This window comes from Entelurus aequoreus, linkage group LG17, assembly GCF_033978785.1.
Source record: "Entelurus aequoreus isolate RoL-2023_Sb linkage group LG17, RoL_Eaeq_v1.1, whole genome shotgun sequence".
NCBI classification, from domain to species: Eukaryota; Metazoa; Chordata; class Actinopteri; order Syngnathiformes; family Syngnathidae; genus Entelurus; species Entelurus aequoreus.
The window spans coordinates 44,258,598-44,277,610 of record NC_084747.1 but is presented as its reverse complement, the minus strand read 5'-3'; the positions used below and the strand labels follow the sequence as shown (position 1 = coordinate 44,277,610).

The window sequence follows — 19,013 nt, the reverse complement described above, 5'->3', positions numbered from 1 at the left end:
CAAAAAAAATCAGTCAAAAATTAAAAGCCTTACATAAGTGTTACAATGAAGGCAACACATGATGCAAGTGTCTACATCAGCCTACTATCAAAGGCTGCCGCAAATCTTCGTTGACACAAATGTTGTATTTAAATTTTTATTCTACACATTTTTGCAACATTGGAAATCATTAGTAAAATGGAGGTTTCTCACAGAATGAGATAACTTCTAGAAATTACTGGCTCAGAATGGCCAAATGTATAGATGTGTGTCCAAGTTTAAGGAAACGGCAGGCTGTCTTCTTCTAATGGATTTATTACAATCTTTGCAAGCTGGGTAACGTTTGCTGTGGTCTGGAACAACATGGTACATTGTTGTCAACTATGAGAAATGCAGGCAATATTACATACAGATAATGCGTCATGAGACATGCAAATATAAAGTATATACAAAGAGGATAAAAGTAAAGGAAATTAAATGAGCTCAAATATACCTACAAGTGAGGCATAATGATGCAATATGTACATAAAGCTAGCCTGTTTAGCATGTTAGCACCGATTAGCTTGCTGTCATGCATTGACCAAATATGCCTGATTAGCAATCAACACAAGTCAGTAACATCAACAAAGCTAACCTTTGTGCATTCACATACAGCATAAAAAGTTTGGTGGACAAAATGAGACAAAGAAGGAGTGGCATAAAACACGTCTTTCTCTGGTACCGTAGGAGAAAGTTGTACATGTAAACGGACCGCTGAAATTACTAGGACAAAACGGCGCTCGCCAAATACTCTCATCAGTGAATTATGTTTAATATAAACAGTGGGGTTTCTAACAATTAAGAAGGTTTGTGTCATGTTTGTCCTCCGACAGAAACCATAGTAAAACAAAAACTTTTTTTTTTCTCTTTTTTTCATTTTAACACATCTTTGAAAAAGCCCCAGGGAGCCTCTAGAGCCGCGTGTTGCCGACCCCCGGTTTAGGCTCTTCGCAAGTGAAAAGCAAAATGGTACTTTTATAGGCAGAATAGGTGAAGCCCCATTACCGGCATGGTTAGCCACTTCGTGTGAGAGTGCACAGAAAAGGGTAAAACGTGTGTCCTTGTCTCACATGTGGATTGCAGATGACGGGCAAAATCAACAAAAAGTTAATTCCTTAAAGTATCTTATTAGTGAGATGCTCTATCCTCTTTTTTCAGATATCAGAGAACTTTTACTGTGACCTAAACTCAGAGCAGTTTAAAAACCTCCTGAGATCACACACTCCTCACGTGGATCCCTCCTCGCTGGCCAGGTCGGCCATCTTCTCCATCACTTATCCTTCCCCAGACATTTATCTTGTCATCAAGGTAAAGTAGAATGGAATTTTGTTGGAACTTGCTGCAGCAGCAATTCTCTGTAGAGTACATGTTTAATGTATATTCACTTCAGCACTCAAGTAGTGGATGGAGTTGATGTAATTGACTTTCTGTCTTTGGTCCAGATTGAAAAAGTCCTCCAGCAAGGCGAAATCAGTGACTGTGCGGAGCCATACGTGACGATGAGGGACTGTGACTCTTCAAAGGTAATCCTGAAAATGAGTATATAAATGCTATACTGTATGCTGTTAGTGTATACAGTGGCCTTGTGGTTAAAGTGTCCGCCCTGAGATCGGTAGGTCGTGAGTTCAAACCCCGGCCGAGTCATACCAAAGACTATAAAATTGGACCCATTACCTCCCTGCTTGGCACTCTGCATCAAGGGTTGGAATTGGGGGACAAATCACCAAATGATTCCCGGGCGCGGCCACCGCTGCTGCTCACTGCTCCCCTGTGGGGATGGGTCAAATGCAGAGGATAATTTCACCGCACCTACACTGCAAAAACTGAAATCTAAGTAAGACTAAATATCTCAAATAAGGGTGATATTTGCTTATTTTCTGTCTGATAAGATAATTCTTCTCACTAAGCAGATTTTCTGTTAGTGTTTTACTTGTTTTAAGGGTTTTGGTCCTAAATGATCTCAGTAAGATATTACAGCTTGTTGCTGAGATTTTATGACCTATATTGAGTAAAACATGCTTGAAACTAGAATTTCAACTGTTGCAAAGCTGTGTCATCAACACTCACAAGTATAAAACTACTTTTTTAAAGTACCGGTAATCATTTCTTATTTCAAGCATGAAACAAAAAATCATGACTTTGACACAATTGTGTCTCATATTAAAAACAGATGACAGCCAAATGGACTTTGCTGTTTTATTTTCAATGAAACAATAGAAAATACGTACTCATATAGTAGTACAGTTGTTATTAGTGAGAATATACTTATTTTAAGGTATTTTTGGGTTCATTGAGGTTAGCTAATTTTACTTGTTTTGGAAAGTCTTGACAAGCCAAATTGTCTTGTTCTATTGGCAGATAATTTTGCTTAGTTCAAATAAAATACCCCTAATTTTTGTATTTTCTTTTCTTGTTTTTGAACACTGACTTTTTGCAGTGTAGTGTGTGTGTGACAATCATTGGCACTTTAACTTTAACTTTAAACTGACCAGCCTCAACAATATCAAACGTTTTTCGTATGCACCGCTTTTTGTATGATTCGGTTTTAAATGAAAAGTTTGACCTGGTCTTCATATTCCGTCCTTGCCCTTGTATCAATCTGCGGCAAGTTAACAACTAAAGAATCCCACACACGTTCGTAACTCAGTCTCAACTACAAAATAAGTCACAATGGGGCAAAAGAAAGTTGTGAGAACCAGCACTTTGATAAAGAAGGTGAGAAACACTATTTGAATTCAACGAAGACAAATACAAAGGTGGCTTTCGTGTGGTAGTATTCAGTAATGGTAACAACTATGTTAAATGTTCATTTATCCATTCCATTTCCCATCATTTATTTGTATTTCACCTTGTTTTGTGCATGTAAAACTACAAATACTCTTTAAAGAATGTGTTTCATGTTAATATTTTTTTGTGTCTGGAATGGATTTCAGTGTTCCCTGGCCACTTTGCCCTTCATATACTACAGTCTCAGTGCATCACTGTTTTAAAGTAACTTTTTTTATCATTGAGTATTACAGAAAGTACAATTATTGTGGGTTAAGTACACTTCTTATGAGAAACATTAATATGGTTCATAAGATTTGGTCCTCATTGCATCTTTTGGAACAGATTATTAACAGAAACTGAGGTACCATTGTATTTGTATTGGACTGAACTGCATAAGTGTTTCCCACACATTAATTTATTTGTGGCGGCCCGCCACGAAAGAATTACGTCCGCCACAAATACAAAAATAAAAATGTTTTTTTGTCCTGTCCAGCTTCTAAGGCAAATCATATAGTTGATGTAGATGCCCATATAGGCTGTTCAGATTTACTTTACAAAAGAGAAGTGTAGAATACTTCTCTTTTTGCCTTATTTGTATTTGACCACTACTGTTTTCTGTTTATTTGTTACTGACTGGCAGGACACCTCTGCCTCTGTTTAACTTTATGTTGCTGGTAAATAATATGGTTGTAGTAGTAGGCTAAAGTTAAATTATTTAGTATGCGCTAATTAAAGGGGCAGAGCTTTAAGAGACATTTTAGCTTTTATATTTTATAAGATATATTTTTTGTAAAAACCACAATTAATAAATATATTTCAGTGAATAACTTATTGTTCAAATCTGTATATAAATATGTACATAAAGTGTTGTAATTATATTGTAAAATGGATGGATGGACGTTTAAAACAAAACTGTTATTATTAATTAGTAAGTATACATTTTTTGAGCCTTTTTAGAGGAAATCATATCATTGTAGTGAATTATGCAAATTACTCGATGATGTCATGGTGACCACGCCCATGACCACGCCCATAGCCACGCCCCCACCACCACAGGTATCTTGGCAGTTTATGGGAAACACTGTGCATCGTACTGAGAGCTTTTCCTGATATTTGTATTTATTGTTATTTTACTTCAACCACAAAAGAGGGTGTCCTATCAGTACGATGCAGTGCAGTCCACAGTAAAGGCAAATAAGTGCAGCGTATGATGGGAATTTTGGGAACGCAATCTTTGAAGAATTCCAACTTCTGGTTCTCCAGAACAAGGACAAGCTGGAGAAACTGCGAGGCCAGGCGGAGGCCTTCTGCCAGAGGCTAGGCCGCTACCGCATGCCCTTCGCCTGGGCAACTGTAAACATCATGGAGGTCATCTCCACAGCCGCCATTGACCGCGATGTCACCGACTCTGAAAGCATAAAAGGTGTGCACTTTTGAATAAAAGAAAAGACTCCCTTCTGCTTTGCTTTGTCACATGACCTACACTTGCTGGTTTTCTTCAGGTAAATCCAGCAGCATGGACCGTAAAGCCCAGTTGCCACGGAGGAACTCGGAACGCTTCAACACATTCGACGAGCAGCTATGTAACATTTCTGCCTTCAAGCCGGCCACCATTACCATCAGCACCATCTTTAAACAGGTTGGACTTTAAACACAGCTTTGGTCACGCTTAGGATGAATACTTTCAACTAAAATCTACCACATGCTTTCCATCAGTCACATTGCTACATCGCACTCAGCCATGACATGATATCAGTACTTGGAGTGCCGCCACTTTGAAAAACAATTCAAGCTATTTAACCTTGTGTGGTGCCGTGTTTTCTTGTTGTTGTTGGATAGAAGTATTACACAAAACTTGAATACTCCCACTGACACACACTAAAATCTTCTAGAAAGTGGAAGTGGAGGCTATTATAGCGCCAAAGGGGGAATCACTATATTTTTGTCTACATGGTGAATGTGTGTACATATAAAAGCAAAAATATTTGTTGTATAACCTTGAATGAATGAATGAAATTAAATAAGTTTATTTCGGTCATATAATCAACCATCAGCCATTTTGTGTGACCAGTTTAACAGTTCAGATTATGCATATTTAACAATCATACACATTTACACACAAAAAGAAAAGAAAAGAAAAAGAATGACCGAAAAAGGAATAGGCTGAAGCCAAAGCTTATATTTGCCTATCCTATACATTCACTGAAAATTAGATTGCCTGGAACATCAACGTTAAAAAAAAAAATCAATGGGATGAAAGTAATTACTATATTTTATAATTTTCAATTATTTCACCTTTCAAGGTTTTCTTAAACCTTAACAAAGAACTACATGTCTTCAGCTCATCACTGAGCTTGTTCCACCATTTAACTCCTAACACTGAAATACATTTAGGCATGAAAATTGTAGTTTTAACTGATGCTCAGTTGAATCACATCTTTTGACAATAATATTCTGTCACATGAAATCGGAAAATGCCCTGTGGGGTACATTGTTGTTTCCTATGACCATACATCTACAGCGTGAGTAAACGCTAACATGAATCATCTATGATGTCACAAATTGCCTGATACTTAACATAACAAGCATGGCAAATCATTGACAATGTTTTCCAATAGTGCATTACACATATGATTGCTTTATTTTTTTAAATGTTTTTATTTATTTATTTTTTTGATTTTTTTTTTTTACTGTTTTAATTGGTTTTACCCTTTAAAATCGTTTTTAATCATATTTATTTTTATATTGGTTTTATATTTATTTTTTATTTTTTTGTTTTTATTCAGTCATTGGTGGAGCTAAGGATAATATTTTAATATTGTTTTTAATATTGTTGGGCAGCACTTTGGAAACATTTTTGTTGTTTAAATGTGCTATATAAATAAAGTGGATTGGATTGGATTTAACTCCTTATTTTGTTTAATTTTTAGGAAGGAGATCGTTTGAGTGATGAGGACTTGCTCAAATTCCTGTCTGAGATTAAGAAAACGTCCACTCCCCAGAGACGAATCAAGACTATATCAGGTCCCCCTCTTGTCACCTTTATATTACCAAATAGGCCTTTCAGGTTCTATAATAGCGTATTGGAAGTGTGTTGGCCAGAGTTTAGGTTGAATTAGACAAAAAAGTACTTTTAGTAATCCCCACTGGGAACTTGCCATGTAGCTTTAACGATAATGATCTGAATAATACATGATGCCAGATATCACATACAACAATGTTACATTAGGGAGTGGGACATGAGGACACAAACGCTAGCATAGCTATGTGAGCAACACTGCTGACATTAACTCACAATTTAACAGCAAAATCATGCCCCGTTGGCCTAATGCTAGCATATTAGCTGAAGAAGAAAAAAAATCTAACTTACTTGATTAGCAGAGCTCCAGGTTTTATTTTAGGAAGTGACCATTTAAGTACCTCTTCAGTCCAAAGTGGAGTAATCAAGTGTATAGCATATCTTCTATGTTCATACTTGCCAACCTTGAGACCTCCGACGAATTCGGGTGAGGTTGTTGGGGTGGGGGGTGGGGGTGTATATTGTAGCGTCCTGGAAGAGTTAGTGCTGCAAGGGGTTCTGGGTATTTGTTCTGTTGTGTTACGGTGCGGATGTTCTCCGGAAATGTGTTTGTCATTCTTGTTTGGTGTGGGTTCACAGTGTGGCGCATATTTGTAACAGTGTTAAAGTTGTTTATATGGCTACCCTCAGTGTGACCTGTATGGCTGTTGACCAAGTATGCATGCATTCACTTGTGTGTGTGTGTGTAAAAGCCGCATATGTTATGTGACTGGGCCGGCACGCTGTTAGTATGTAGGAAAAGCGGACGTGACGACATGTTGTAGAGGACGCTAAAAGCAGTGCCTTTAAGGCACGCCCCCAATATTGTTGTCCGGGTGGAAATCGGGAGAAATTCGGGAGAATGGTTGCCTCGGGAGATTTTCGGGAGGGGCACTGAAATTCGGGAGTCTCCCGGGAAAATCGGGAGGGTTGGCAAGTATGTCTATGTTTGGTGCTCATGAACATACAGTATATTACAGTTAGAATTGGATTGAATTGGGTACATCATACATGTATATAATCGGGTACCTTTAAACATGTTTCATGTCTTCAGGTTCCATAAAGCTGGACATGTCTCCGCTCCATGACTTACCTCAGGCCTGTTTGTCCACTGAGCTCATCCCACTCATACCTGTAGCTGAGAAGAACATCCGCCACGTCAAAGAAGTGCTAGAGTTCCCCTCCAGTGAGGTTTATGTCCCCCATACCATTTACAGGTGAGCCGCAGCTACACTTATGAACACTTTAACAAAAAAAAAAAGAAGTGTGGTATCTGGAGTGTTCTTGTGTAACACTTCCAAATTGGCTTTAGGAAATACAAACATGGTGTTGGAAGAAAACAAATAGCCTGAGGTGAAAACAGGCTTGCCCAAACAGAAACCATTTATTCTTACAACAAGCCGCAGGCAACAAGACGAGTCATACTGTGTACTTATTGCTCAAGAGCATGGCCGTAACTACCATTTAAATACACCGGGGTCATGTCCTCTGTATTTTTTAAGTGACAAAAAGAGGATGATATGACTGACTGCAAATATACTTTGTGTAGGACATCATGTGTGCTGTACATCACCATGTGGTAGATCATCCTCTCTCAATATACAATCTTTAGTCATGCCCAGCCCGCTACAAGTCCAGACAGCTTAGCGCAATTAAGTCTATTTTTACCTTGAACATTGTCCGATTCGAAATGTGATGTCAACATAACATTAAAGTATACTGACATCACTAATGTTGTTTTCACCTGAATGAAATTGATGTGAAACGCTGTCAGTCAGGTGTCTCCGCGCCCTAAACGCAGAACATGCGCTGTGTGTAGGGCTCGGCTGTCCGTGGGGGGCCCCGTTTTGGGTGAAGAAGCGCATGTCAAATGTAAATTATTAAATGACAAGGCACTTAATATGAAATGTTACCACAAACGTATTCCTGACTACATTATGCTCTGTTACTGATTAGAATATGAAGACACATTTCTTTTTAAACTTATGTTTAATTATGTTAAAAATGTTTAATACGCTAAATTTCAGCATAGTAATTAAAAAAGTGTTTTTTTCACAGTGTTGCTCAAGGTAATATTATTCATCTGGTGCTGGGATACCCATGATTTTAGTTTTTTAAAGCTCCTCTTGGACCACCAATTTTTGACCTCAGTATTTGTCAAATCCTGGTTACGGCCCTGCTCAAGAGTGCTCGCTTCATTGATTTTTTTAGGGAATGTCTTGCACCAACCACAACATTAGGGACATTTTTACAGTAAAATAAGGTCAATTTCCACAATTCCACCTTTACAGAAATATTCATGTTTAGTATTGAATTCCACCTTCAGTAAATTAGAAAGGTATCAATGTTATTATGTTTATTTATATAGTTGCATCTGTGTAGAACTGTACTGCCTAATATTGAGAGATATTTCTAATATTTTGCCTACATGGTAAAGTTAAATAGGTAAAATAAAGTGTTGCCAAGTCTTCACCTTATTGGTTATATGATGGTGCCATCTAGTGTTGTAAGCAGAAATTACATGTACATTTTCTCCCCCCCCAACTCTTTTTCATCTACAGGAACCTTCTGTATATTTACCCTCAGAGGCTGAACTTTGTCAACAGGCTGACGTCGGCACGGAACATCACCATCAAAATGCAGTTCATGAGCGGGGAAGACCCCGGCAGTGCTCTTCCTGTGAGTACTGCAGCTGCATTATGAATACCAGTATTAGAAATGATAATAAAACATCATAATAAAATGCTTAATTTAAGTTACTTTTCCCTATAGTGTAGTTCAAAACTTATAAATAGCACTGAATTAAAAAGGAAAGTATACAAGGAGTAAACTAGAAAAACATGGTTGTACAGTACAGCGCCTTGAACTTTTCTGTATTTTGTCACATTACAACCACAAACATAAATATATTTTATTGTAATTTAATGTAAGAGACCAACACAAGGTATTATGCAATTGTGAAGATAACAGAAAATTATATCATATTCTTTTTTTTTTTTACAAAGAATTAAGGGAGAAGGGTATTGTAAAAAGGTATTCAGCCACTATGAGTCAATACTTTACGGAACCACCTTTTGCTGCAATTACAGATGCAAGTATTTTAGGGTATGTCTCTACTAAGGCTGCAATTTATGACTATTTTGATAGTCGATTAGTCAATGATTATCTTAACGATTAGTCGACTAATCTGACAATAAAGCGTACACATATTAAATGGCTCTAATTTTTCCATCCACTTCTAAATGCAGCTTAAGTTATTTTAGACATGTGCTTACTAACAACAAAGATGCCTAATTCATTCATAAATATTTATTTATACTGTAACTGTGCTGCTCATTCAGTTGTTACAAAACTTAAAATGACTAATAAAATGTTGTCTATTTAAAAAAAAAATAAAAAAAAATGGAAAAGCAAAGTCCTAAAAAAACAATTAACCTTGTTTATGTATTAAAAATATTTAAAATAGCAGCAATAAGAACAAACAACAAAACACCAAATCTAACTTCCTCAAAAAGAAAAGCATTTTGTGATGATTAAAAATCTGCATACTGGTATATTGACTATTGTTTAACTCTTGGCAGTTTTAGGACTCTAATAGACTCAATGTGTAGAATTCTATATATTTGATTAGTTCTTAAAATGCTCAGAAAGCATAAGAACAAGTATATATATTTGATTATTTACATTTGATTATTTCAATCCCGGGCTCGGGATCTTTCTGTGTGGAGTTTGCATGTCCTCCCCGTGGCTGCGTGGGTTCCTTCCGGGTACTCCGGCTTCCTCCCACCTCCAAAGACATGCACCTGGGGATAGGTTGATTGGCAACACTAAATTGGCCCTAGTGTGTGAATGTGAGTGTGAGTGTTGTCTGTCTATCTGTGTTGGCCCTGCGATGAGGTGGCGACTTGTCCAGGGTGTACCCCGCCTTCCACCCGATTGTAGCTGAGATAGGCTCCAGCGCCCCCCGCAACCCCGAAGGGAATAAGCGGTAGAAAATGGATGGATGGATATTTACAATCCGGGGAGGTGGGATGTGGTGGGGGGAGGGTGTTAGTCTAGGGTTGTAGTTGCCTGGAGGTGTTCTTTTAGTGCGGTTTTGAAGGAGGATAGAGATGCACTTTCTTTTACACCTGTTGGGAGTGCATTCCATATTGATGTGGCATAGAAGGAGAATGAGTTAAGACCTTTGTAAGATCGGAATCTGGGTTTAACGTGGTTTGTGGAGCTCCCCCTGGTGTTGTGGTTATGACGGTCATTTATATTATGGAAGTAGTTTGACATGTACTTCGGTATCAGGGAGGTGTAGCGAATTTTATAGACTAGGCTCAGTGCAAGTTGTTTTACTCTGTCCTCCACCTTGAGCCAGCCCACTTTGGAGAAGTGGGTAGAAGTGAGGTGTGATCTGGGGTATATACCACTTTGTGTTTGCCTTTCACATAAAATTTCACTAAAATACACTACCGTTCAAAAGTTTGGGGTCACATTGAAATGTCCTTATTTTTGAAGGAAAAGCACTGTACTTTTCAATGAAGATAACTTTAAACTAGTCTTAACTTTAAAGAAATACACTCTATACATTGCTAATGTGGTAAATGACTATTCTAGCTGCAAATGTCTGTTTTTTGGTGCAATATCTACATAGGTGTATAGAGGCCCATTTCCAGCAACTATCACTCCAGTGTTCTAATGGTACAATGTGTTTGCTCATTGGCTCAGAAGGCTAATTGATGATTAGAAAACCCTTGTGCAATCATGTTCACACATCTGAAAACAGTTTAGCTCGTTACAGAAGCTACAAAACTGACCTTCCTTTGAGCAGATTGAGTTTCTGGAGCATCACATTTGTGGGGTCAATTAAACGCTCAAAATGGCCACAAGAAGAGAACTTTCATCTGAAACTCGACAGTCTATTCTTGTTCTTAGAAATGAAGGCTATTCCACAAAATTGTATGGGTGACCCCAAACTTTTGAACGGTAGTGTATATTTTTTTGTGGTTGTAGTGTGACAAAATATGGAAAAGTTAAAAGGGGGTTAATACTTTTGTGAGGCGTTATAGATAGGCACATTGTATTCCACCACGCCTCCTTCAATTGTTTATGGTACTGTGTTGTATTAATACAGTATCTTACCAAAGTGAGTACACCCCAACCATTTCAATGATGCTATATGTTCTCAAGGGATGTGGATATATTTTAGAGTAGTCCGTGTATAGCTTCTATTATATTGAACATTACTAAATGTTCTAATATACATAATAAAATAATTGCTCAAATGCGTTTGTTGTACCCATTATTAGTGATAAGAAAAAACATGCACAGATTTAAATCCAACCGATATGAATTAATTTAATTTTTTATTTTTCCACAGATCATTTTTGGCAAATCTAGTGGGCCAGAATTTGTTCCAGAAGTTTACACCTCTGTTACCTATCATAACAAGCAAGTACATTGTTTTGCAATATGCATGGAATTTCATGCATAAATCATCTAAGCAGATTGAATGAAGGTTTCCCCAGACTGATTTCCCTGTCTTCTGTTTTTTTGTTCTTCATCAGATCCCCAGATTTCTACGAGGAGGTGAAGCTGGCTCTTCCCGCCTGCCTGACAGAGCGACACCACCTGCTCTTCACCTTTTACCACATTAGTTGCCAGCAGAAACAGAACCAGAGCAACAACTGTGAAACGCTCATCGGCTACTCCGTAAGCCTTTTATGTTTGCACACATAAATGTGCTGTAAGATACAATGTTGCCTTATGTTTATCCAGTGGCTGCCCTTATGGATTAATGACAGACTGAACACAGGTCAGTTCTGTCTGCCCATCGTGTTGGATCGACTACCTCCAAATTACTCACTGCACACTGCTGAGGTATCTAATTATTCCATTGAACATAATGTTATATGCCTGTGAATGCCCACATTTTATAGTTGATTTTGTGCAATTATTTGTTGTGCAGAAACTTCCTTCTCAAACGCCGCCGGTCAAGTGGATGGAAAATCACAAAGGACTGTTCAATCTGGAGGTTCAGGCTGTGTCCTCTGTGCACACACAGGTAACTTGAAGGTGTTTATTAGGAGCCACGTAAGTCAGGCAAAAGTGCTTAAGTCGTGAATGAAGGTGCCTTTTTTTTTGGTTGTGTGAAAATAGTGGAGTTAAACACATGACCAAAACATTAGTAAAAAAAATGATATCTAGCAAAAGTGGTCATTTTCTGCAGTACAAACCAGACCAAAAGCAACTTTGTTTTATCAACAGCAGCCGCTCGCTCTTTCTCACTTGCGCCAACACATGCACATATGGCACTTAGCCAGTGATGCGTTTACAGCCACACAAAAAGTCGTACAACTCCAACACCACACATAAAGTGTAATTCCAGGTCGTTACACTATGATTTACCAATCAAATGTGTGCTTATTCTAGCGTCATTTATTAGGAATCTTAATTTATAAATATTAATCATGAAATGCTGTTAGTATATTAAATAAATACTAATAAAAATATATTTTTTACAAACAGGAAGTTGCAGGAATGTACACATGATCCCCTGCTTACATCTCATTGTGCAACATGTGAATGTTTTAATGGGAACTAAATGCAATGTCTGAAAGGGGTACAAATTATTTCCAAAGCAGGACCTCCACCCAGACAAACTATACAAGTACACAGTTCATGAAAAACAATATTTTTTGTTATTGTCAATGTAAGTGGGCCTAAACGCTTATATTAGAAAATAACCTCATGGAAATGACTGCTGTCATTTGATTACCGGGTAATAATAAGAGAATGTTGTCTTGTCTATCTGTGTTGGCTCTGCGATGAGGTGGGGAATTGTCCGGGGTGTACCCCGCCTTCCGCCCGAATGCAGCCGAGATAGGCTCCAGCACCCCCTGCGACCCCGAAAGGGACAAGCGGTAGAAAATGGATGGATGGATGGAGATTTAACTTGTTATTTAGTTAGGTTTGGGACAGGTGTGCTGCTGGTGTAGCCACAGTGTGCACGTCGGATGTTGCTCACATGGGCTCCACTGAATGCTCAGGGAGTTTTTGCGTTTGCTCACACACATGAAAAATTAGAGGGAACATTGCTCTTAAGTTATACCCGTTAGTAGACTCGATATGGAAGCGCTAAAAACTACAACAAGGCTGACGGGGAGAAGATGTAGTCGAAGTGGAGCCACGTGAATAAAACCACCCGCAAAACGGCGCATTCTGATGACTGTAAAACATAATCTATGCAAAATTGTGAACAAAGAACCACCATTCCATGTTATGTATACCACAAGGAAGTGTTTTGAATATAGAGAAAAATCCCCTTTAAGTCGATGGGAGAATACGCATAAGAGTAGGGAAGAGTTAGGGCTGCATGGGATTCTGGGTATTTGTTCTGTTGTGCTACGGTGCAGATGTTCTCCCGAAATGTGTTTGTCATTCTTGTTTGGTGTGGGTTCACAGTGTGGCGCATATTTGTAACAGTGTTAAAGTTGTTTATACGACAACCCTCAGTGTGACCTGTGTGGCTGTTGATCAAGTATGTCTTGCAGTCACTGACGTGTGTGTGTAAAGTAGCCAAATACAACATGTGACTGGGCTGGCACGCTGTTTGTACAGGTTGTAGAGGGCGCTAAAGGCAGTGCCATCACGGCACGCCCTTAATATTGTTGTTTGGGTGATAATCGGCAGACATTCGAGAGAATGGTTCCCTGAAATTCGGGAGTCTCCCGGAAAAATCGGGAGGGTTGGCAAGTATGACGCTGTCAAGCGCCATTCATATAAAACTCGCGGGCCGCACTAACATTAAATTTTCATATTAAGGTGCGGGCCGCAAAATAACGTCTCGCGGGTCGCAATTGGGCCGCGTGTCTGAGACCCCTGCTGTACAGGCAACGTTTTAGGTAACATTTTTACATTCTTTAAATGTCACACAAGTGTAAAATGAAGTCAACGAAAAACAACATTCTTCCTTAAACTTTGTCAACAAGTAACACCAACATTGGTTTTAAAAAAAGCCAAAGAAAAAGCAAAACTTGTCGTTAATCCTATGATGTCATTCCCATTCAAATTCACAGTAACTCCATGACAGAAGGGTGCCAGTAATGTCTCTTAATTTGGTAGCCTTTTGCAGTTCAAGACATGTTGAAGCAAATAATAATCGTAATATCCTAATAAACTAATGGTGATTAACTGTGTACATTCCTGAAGTAAAGTAAACCATTTGCTGTCATTTAATCGAAAAACACATGGCATTGTCTGCGTCTGTCCCTTATTCCCAGTATTTGTTGTGCATACTAGGACAACCATCTGGAGCGCTTCTTCACCCTGTGTCACGCTCTTGAGGGCGGCGCGACGTTCCCGCTACGTGTCCGAGAGGAGAAGATCCCAGAGAACAAGCTGGAGCATGAACTGAAGCTCAGCATCATTTCTCTGTCGTCATCCAGCTTGGAGCCGCTGGTCCTCTTTCTCCACCTGGTGATGGATAATCTTTTCACCCTCATCATGCAGCCTATGGTCATTGCTGGCCAGACCGGTGAGTCTCGGTGAAGGGTCTGATAACATAACTTGAATATACTTGCGTCTATAAGTATGTCATGTAGATGTGTGTGTTGTCTTCCAGCTAACCTGGCCCAGATAGCTTTTGAGTCAGTGGTGTCCATTGTCAACAGTCTCCATAACAGCCAGGAGCTGAGCAGGGATCAGCAAGGGCGAAACAGCCTCTTGGCGACCTACCTTTACTGGGTGTTCTGTTTGCCTGAGCCCCCTCGAGACATCCCAAATGGTGCGTCCTGATAAATACAGATTTAACAACTTTTATGAGCATTTGGAGTGCATGAGAAAGTGGAAAGGACATTTAACTCTCTTCGTGTATTGCTAATTACCTAAATCACAGGTGTCAGATCTGGCCCGCCACACCTTTTTATGTGGCTCACGAAAGCCTGGAAATAATGCGCGTCAGAAAAGCACTTTCTTACTAAATGTATTTGTTCTTTCAGTTTTGACAGAAACATTGCACATACCTAAGGGTGTAACGGTATGTGTATTTGTATTGAACCGTTTCGGTACGGGGGATTCGGTTCGGTTCGGAGGTGTACCGAACGAGTTTCCACACAGACATATTAAGTAGCGTACCGCACGTTGTGTAAACAATGCACACTGAGGCACAACACACGGCATGCTAGCAGCGACCGGGCTACTACAACATGCAAAAGCCAGAGCTGGAAGACCCTCCTGCCTCGTTAAGATCTCCCGTTTGGGAACATTTCGGTTTCACGGTGCGATACAACAATGGATAACATTGCTTCAACGAAGAGAAAGACAAACAAACACAGCTCCCACCGCATTCAAGCAGCCTCTCCTCGGCGAGTCAGGCAGGGCTAAAGCAATAACAAATGCCGTTGGTGTTTTTATAGCAGCATATTTAAGACCATATTGCATTAAAAACTAGATTTTGACCCACTTCTATGGTGGAAGAACAATGAGCCCACATATCCTCTTACTGCCAAGTCAGCCAGGCACTACCTCGCTATACCTGCTATCTCCGTGCCCAGCCAAAGGGTATTTTCCACAGCTGGAGACATTTTAACTGCAAGCAGGTCTGCTCTTTCTGCAGACAATGTGGATAAACTGATTTTTCTGGCAAAAAACATGAAAATTGAGTGAAAGTCACCAGGGTTAAAGGCTGGGGGGGAAATAAAAGTTAATCTAAGGCTGAGTTGACTTGAAACTGTTTATGTTGCACTTTTTGTATGTTGAAGAAAAGTTTTGTCATTTTATTTAATCTGAGCAACAACTTGAAGCAGTTTAATGTTGCACTTCATATGTGGAAATGTTGCACTTTATATGTAGAAAGGTTTTGTTAAGAGCCTTATCTTATTTAGTTTTTATTTTATATATGTTGACTGCATTAACCCTGGCAATCGACCCTGTGTGTATATTTATGTTATTGTTATGTTAAAAGGATAAAGCCATTGTTCACAAATTTTGGTAAATAAATAAGCAGAAAATGTATTCTGGTTATTTATTTACCAAAATTTGTAAACAATGGCTTTATCGGTTTAGCGGTCACGGTTCGGTTCATTTTCGGTACAGTAATAAAAAAACAAAATATACATTTTTTGTTTTTTTATTACTGTACCGAAAATGAACCGAACCTCTAAACCGAGGTATGTACCGAACCAAATTTTTTGTGTACCGTTACACCCTTACACATACCACATGCAATTGCATGTCTTTTAACTTTAATATTATCTAATCGTAGAACAAATATTATATTAGCATATATTCCCCCAAATTGTTTTTGTGAAATAAGAATACCGGTACTAACAGGTCTTTAAGTAAGAATACTTACAGGTATTTTTGTCAACCTGACTTAAGATTTCAAAGCAAGTTAATTATCAATTTGTACGTAAAAATCTATAATCAAATGCATTTGCAATTGTGTAGTAATACCATTAGGCGATTAGTTGTGTAAATGCTCCAAAGCATTCACACATATGGTTTTCTACACCAAAATTCATCTATTTCTTCTTCTTCTTCTTCTCCAAATTTTGGTGCGTTCTACCTTCCACATTTTTTACCCGATTCAAACCGTTCCAACTTCAAACTGTTCAGCCTATCCGGGTATCGCCGGCTTTCCCTTGACAAATTCCAAAAATTCCCAGATTTCCCATAATTCCAGGTTTTCCGGGACATTTTTCCAATTCAAAATGAATTGGCCATTTTTCAAACTTCCACCATTACATCAACCTTTTCAAACCATTCAACCTTCAACATATTCCACCATCCTGGAAATTCAAACTTCCCTTTTTCCAAGTTAAAAAAAATTCCAGGATTTTCCAGAATTCCTGGTTTTCCAAAGCCCTATTTCCACCCTTTTTTCTGGCGACTACTCCTTCCACATTTTTTAACTCATTTCAACCGTTCCACCGTCCAAAAATTCCTCTTAATCAGGACAAAAAACAAAGTTGTTTTTTGAACTGGAAAAATTCCCGGTTTTCCCAAAATTCCAGGAATTCCATAATACCATTTCTCAATTCAATAAGTTCATTGGCAACACTAAATTGACCCCAGTGTGTGAATGTGAGTGTGAATGTTGTCTGTCTATCCGTGTTGGCCCTGTGATGAGGTGGCGACTTGTCCAGGGTGTACCCCGACTACCGCCCGAAAGCAGCTGAGATAGGCTCCAGCGACCCCAACAAAGGACAAGCGGTAGAAAAAAGGATGGATGGGCATTTCTCAATTCAACATGTTACTACTTCAACGTTTCTCGACCAATTTGAAAAATTTCAACACCAACCATTTCAACTCATACAGACCATTCAGGTTTTTTACCATTTTCAAAAACATTCCCGCTTTTCCCGAAATTCCCAATTTTTTCTGAAATTCCCATTGAAATCAATGGGACATTCTTCAAAGTTCCACAACTTCCACATTTGATTCAAACTGTTCCAACTTCAAAATATTCAGCCTGTTCAGGAATTGTGTGCTGTACTTCAACAATTAAAAAAAAAAAATTCACGGATTTCCCATAATTCCTTTTTTTTTTCTTTTTCCCCCATTTTCCTCATTCAAAATTAATTGGCCATTTTTCAAACTACCACAATTCCCACATTATTCAAACCATTCCACCTTTAACACATTCCACCATTCTGGAAATTCAAACTACCCTTTTTCCAAGTTCCCAAAAAATCCAGTTTTTCCCGAAATTCCCTAATACCATTTACTACTTTCCTGCCTGATTTAAAAAATTCTAACACCAACCACTTCAGCTCATTCAATTCATGCTCCTAATCATTTTCAAAAATCACGCTTTTCCCAAAATTCCCAAATTTCCAGTAAGTTCCCATTGAAATGAATAGGACATTTTTCCAAGTTTCACAATTCCCACATTTTTCAACCTATTCAAACCATTCCAACATTAACACATTACACTCATCCTGGACATTCAAACTAACACTTTCCCAAGTTCCAAACCAAATGCCGGTTTTCCTGGAAATTCTAACTCTTCAACGTTCAAACCATTCCAACATTCAAACCATTTCAGCGTTTAAACGATTTCAACATTTAAACAATTTCTACATTCATCCTACATACCATTAGCATTTCAGTTCAGCGTCAGCTCTTCAGCAACCAAACCATTCCAACATTCAAACTATTCTTACATTCATACTACATTCTGTCAGCATTTCAGTTCAACTTCAGCATTGGAGCATTCACACGCAATTCCTTCAGGAATTGCCTCTTCTAGTTTATACATTAATATTCATATATTACCTGTTACTAGTGGCCTTCTAAAAGCAGCCATAACTGTGATCTGGCCTTCAATAAAAACGACTTTGACACCCCTGACCTAACTGATGCTGTGTCAGGTACCGGTGGCGTGACGCCCGCTACTGAGAGCCGTTACAGCACCATGGGCCGAGCCTCGGCGACCACCGTGGGCAGCGTGCTTCTACAGTCCAGGATCCGGAGCAGCAGCAACCCTGACATCCCTGCGCCTCACTCGTCTGCTGAGGACGCTGAGGTCAAGCACATCCTGGCTGCCAAGGTGCTAAAACAACTTTTTATACGTGCTTTATACCCATAGAAGCCCATGTCCTTCTACCTTTGACTTGTAAACATCCCAGCAGGCCGCCACAGAAACACATAGTTACTTGATTTCCACTCCTACCTAATAACATTATCTATTATCCCAAGCCAACAGACCTAATGAGAGCATCCATCATGCTTATTGTGATTTAACGTTTGTGTACGTATTTATCTGCAGGGCCACAACATCCCAGGCAGCCGCATGTCGACCGTATTGGACACAAACAGCCATCAGAACTCCACAGGAAGCACGAGACCCTCCAACAGAAAGGTACAAGTATTATGCTTGTTGCTATGGTTACTTAGCCTATACAAAGTAACATGTTTTTAAGGTAATATCTTGTGTAATGTAATCGCAACACTTTGATGTGTAGACACTCACAAGACACTTCATTCTGAATTGGCTCTAATGAAAGAGTTGCAACATATCTCTATAACGTATATTGGCCTGAGGTTTTTTTTTAAGGACTCAGCGGAATAGAATCACACAATATGAATAAATTACATTTTTATTCTTGTTAGGGAAGATAATTTATTTTGTCATTTGTCTTTTGATTTGACTTGAAAGTATAATTACATGCTTTGC

General features: G+C 38.8%; 1 protein-coding gene across 3 annotated transcripts in view; it reads left to right on the top strand.

Moving 5' to 3' along the window:
- dock8 (dedicator of cytokinesis 8) overlaps positions 1 to 19,013 on the top strand; it is a 173,447-nt gene that overhangs the window by 66,844 nt on the left and 87,590 nt on the right. For all 3 annotated transcript variants that reach the window (XM_062025731.1, XM_062025730.1, XM_062025732.1), the window contains 15 exons: positions 1,177 to 1,326; positions 1,461 to 1,541; positions 4,051 to 4,210; positions 4,290 to 4,426; positions 5,718 to 5,811; positions 6,900 to 7,062; positions 8,407 to 8,524; positions 11,214 to 11,284; positions 11,401 to 11,545; positions 11,612 to 11,713; positions 11,802 to 11,897; positions 14,135 to 14,369; positions 14,457 to 14,618; positions 18,208 to 18,386; positions 18,606 to 18,698. In XM_062025731.1, the coding sequence (XP_061881715.1) occupies positions 1,177 to 1,326; positions 1,461 to 1,541; positions 4,051 to 4,210; positions 4,290 to 4,426; positions 5,718 to 5,811; positions 6,900 to 7,062; positions 8,407 to 8,524; positions 11,214 to 11,284; positions 11,401 to 11,545; positions 11,612 to 11,713; positions 11,802 to 11,897; positions 14,135 to 14,369; positions 14,457 to 14,618; positions 18,208 to 18,386; positions 18,606 to 18,698 (1,986 nt within the window). The remainder of the gene's footprint in view (positions 1 to 1,176; positions 1,327 to 1,460; positions 1,542 to 4,050; positions 4,211 to 4,289; positions 4,427 to 5,717; positions 5,812 to 6,899; positions 7,063 to 8,406; positions 8,525 to 11,213; positions 11,285 to 11,400; positions 11,546 to 11,611; positions 11,714 to 11,801; positions 11,898 to 14,134; positions 14,370 to 14,456; positions 14,619 to 18,207; positions 18,387 to 18,605; positions 18,699 to 19,013) is intronic.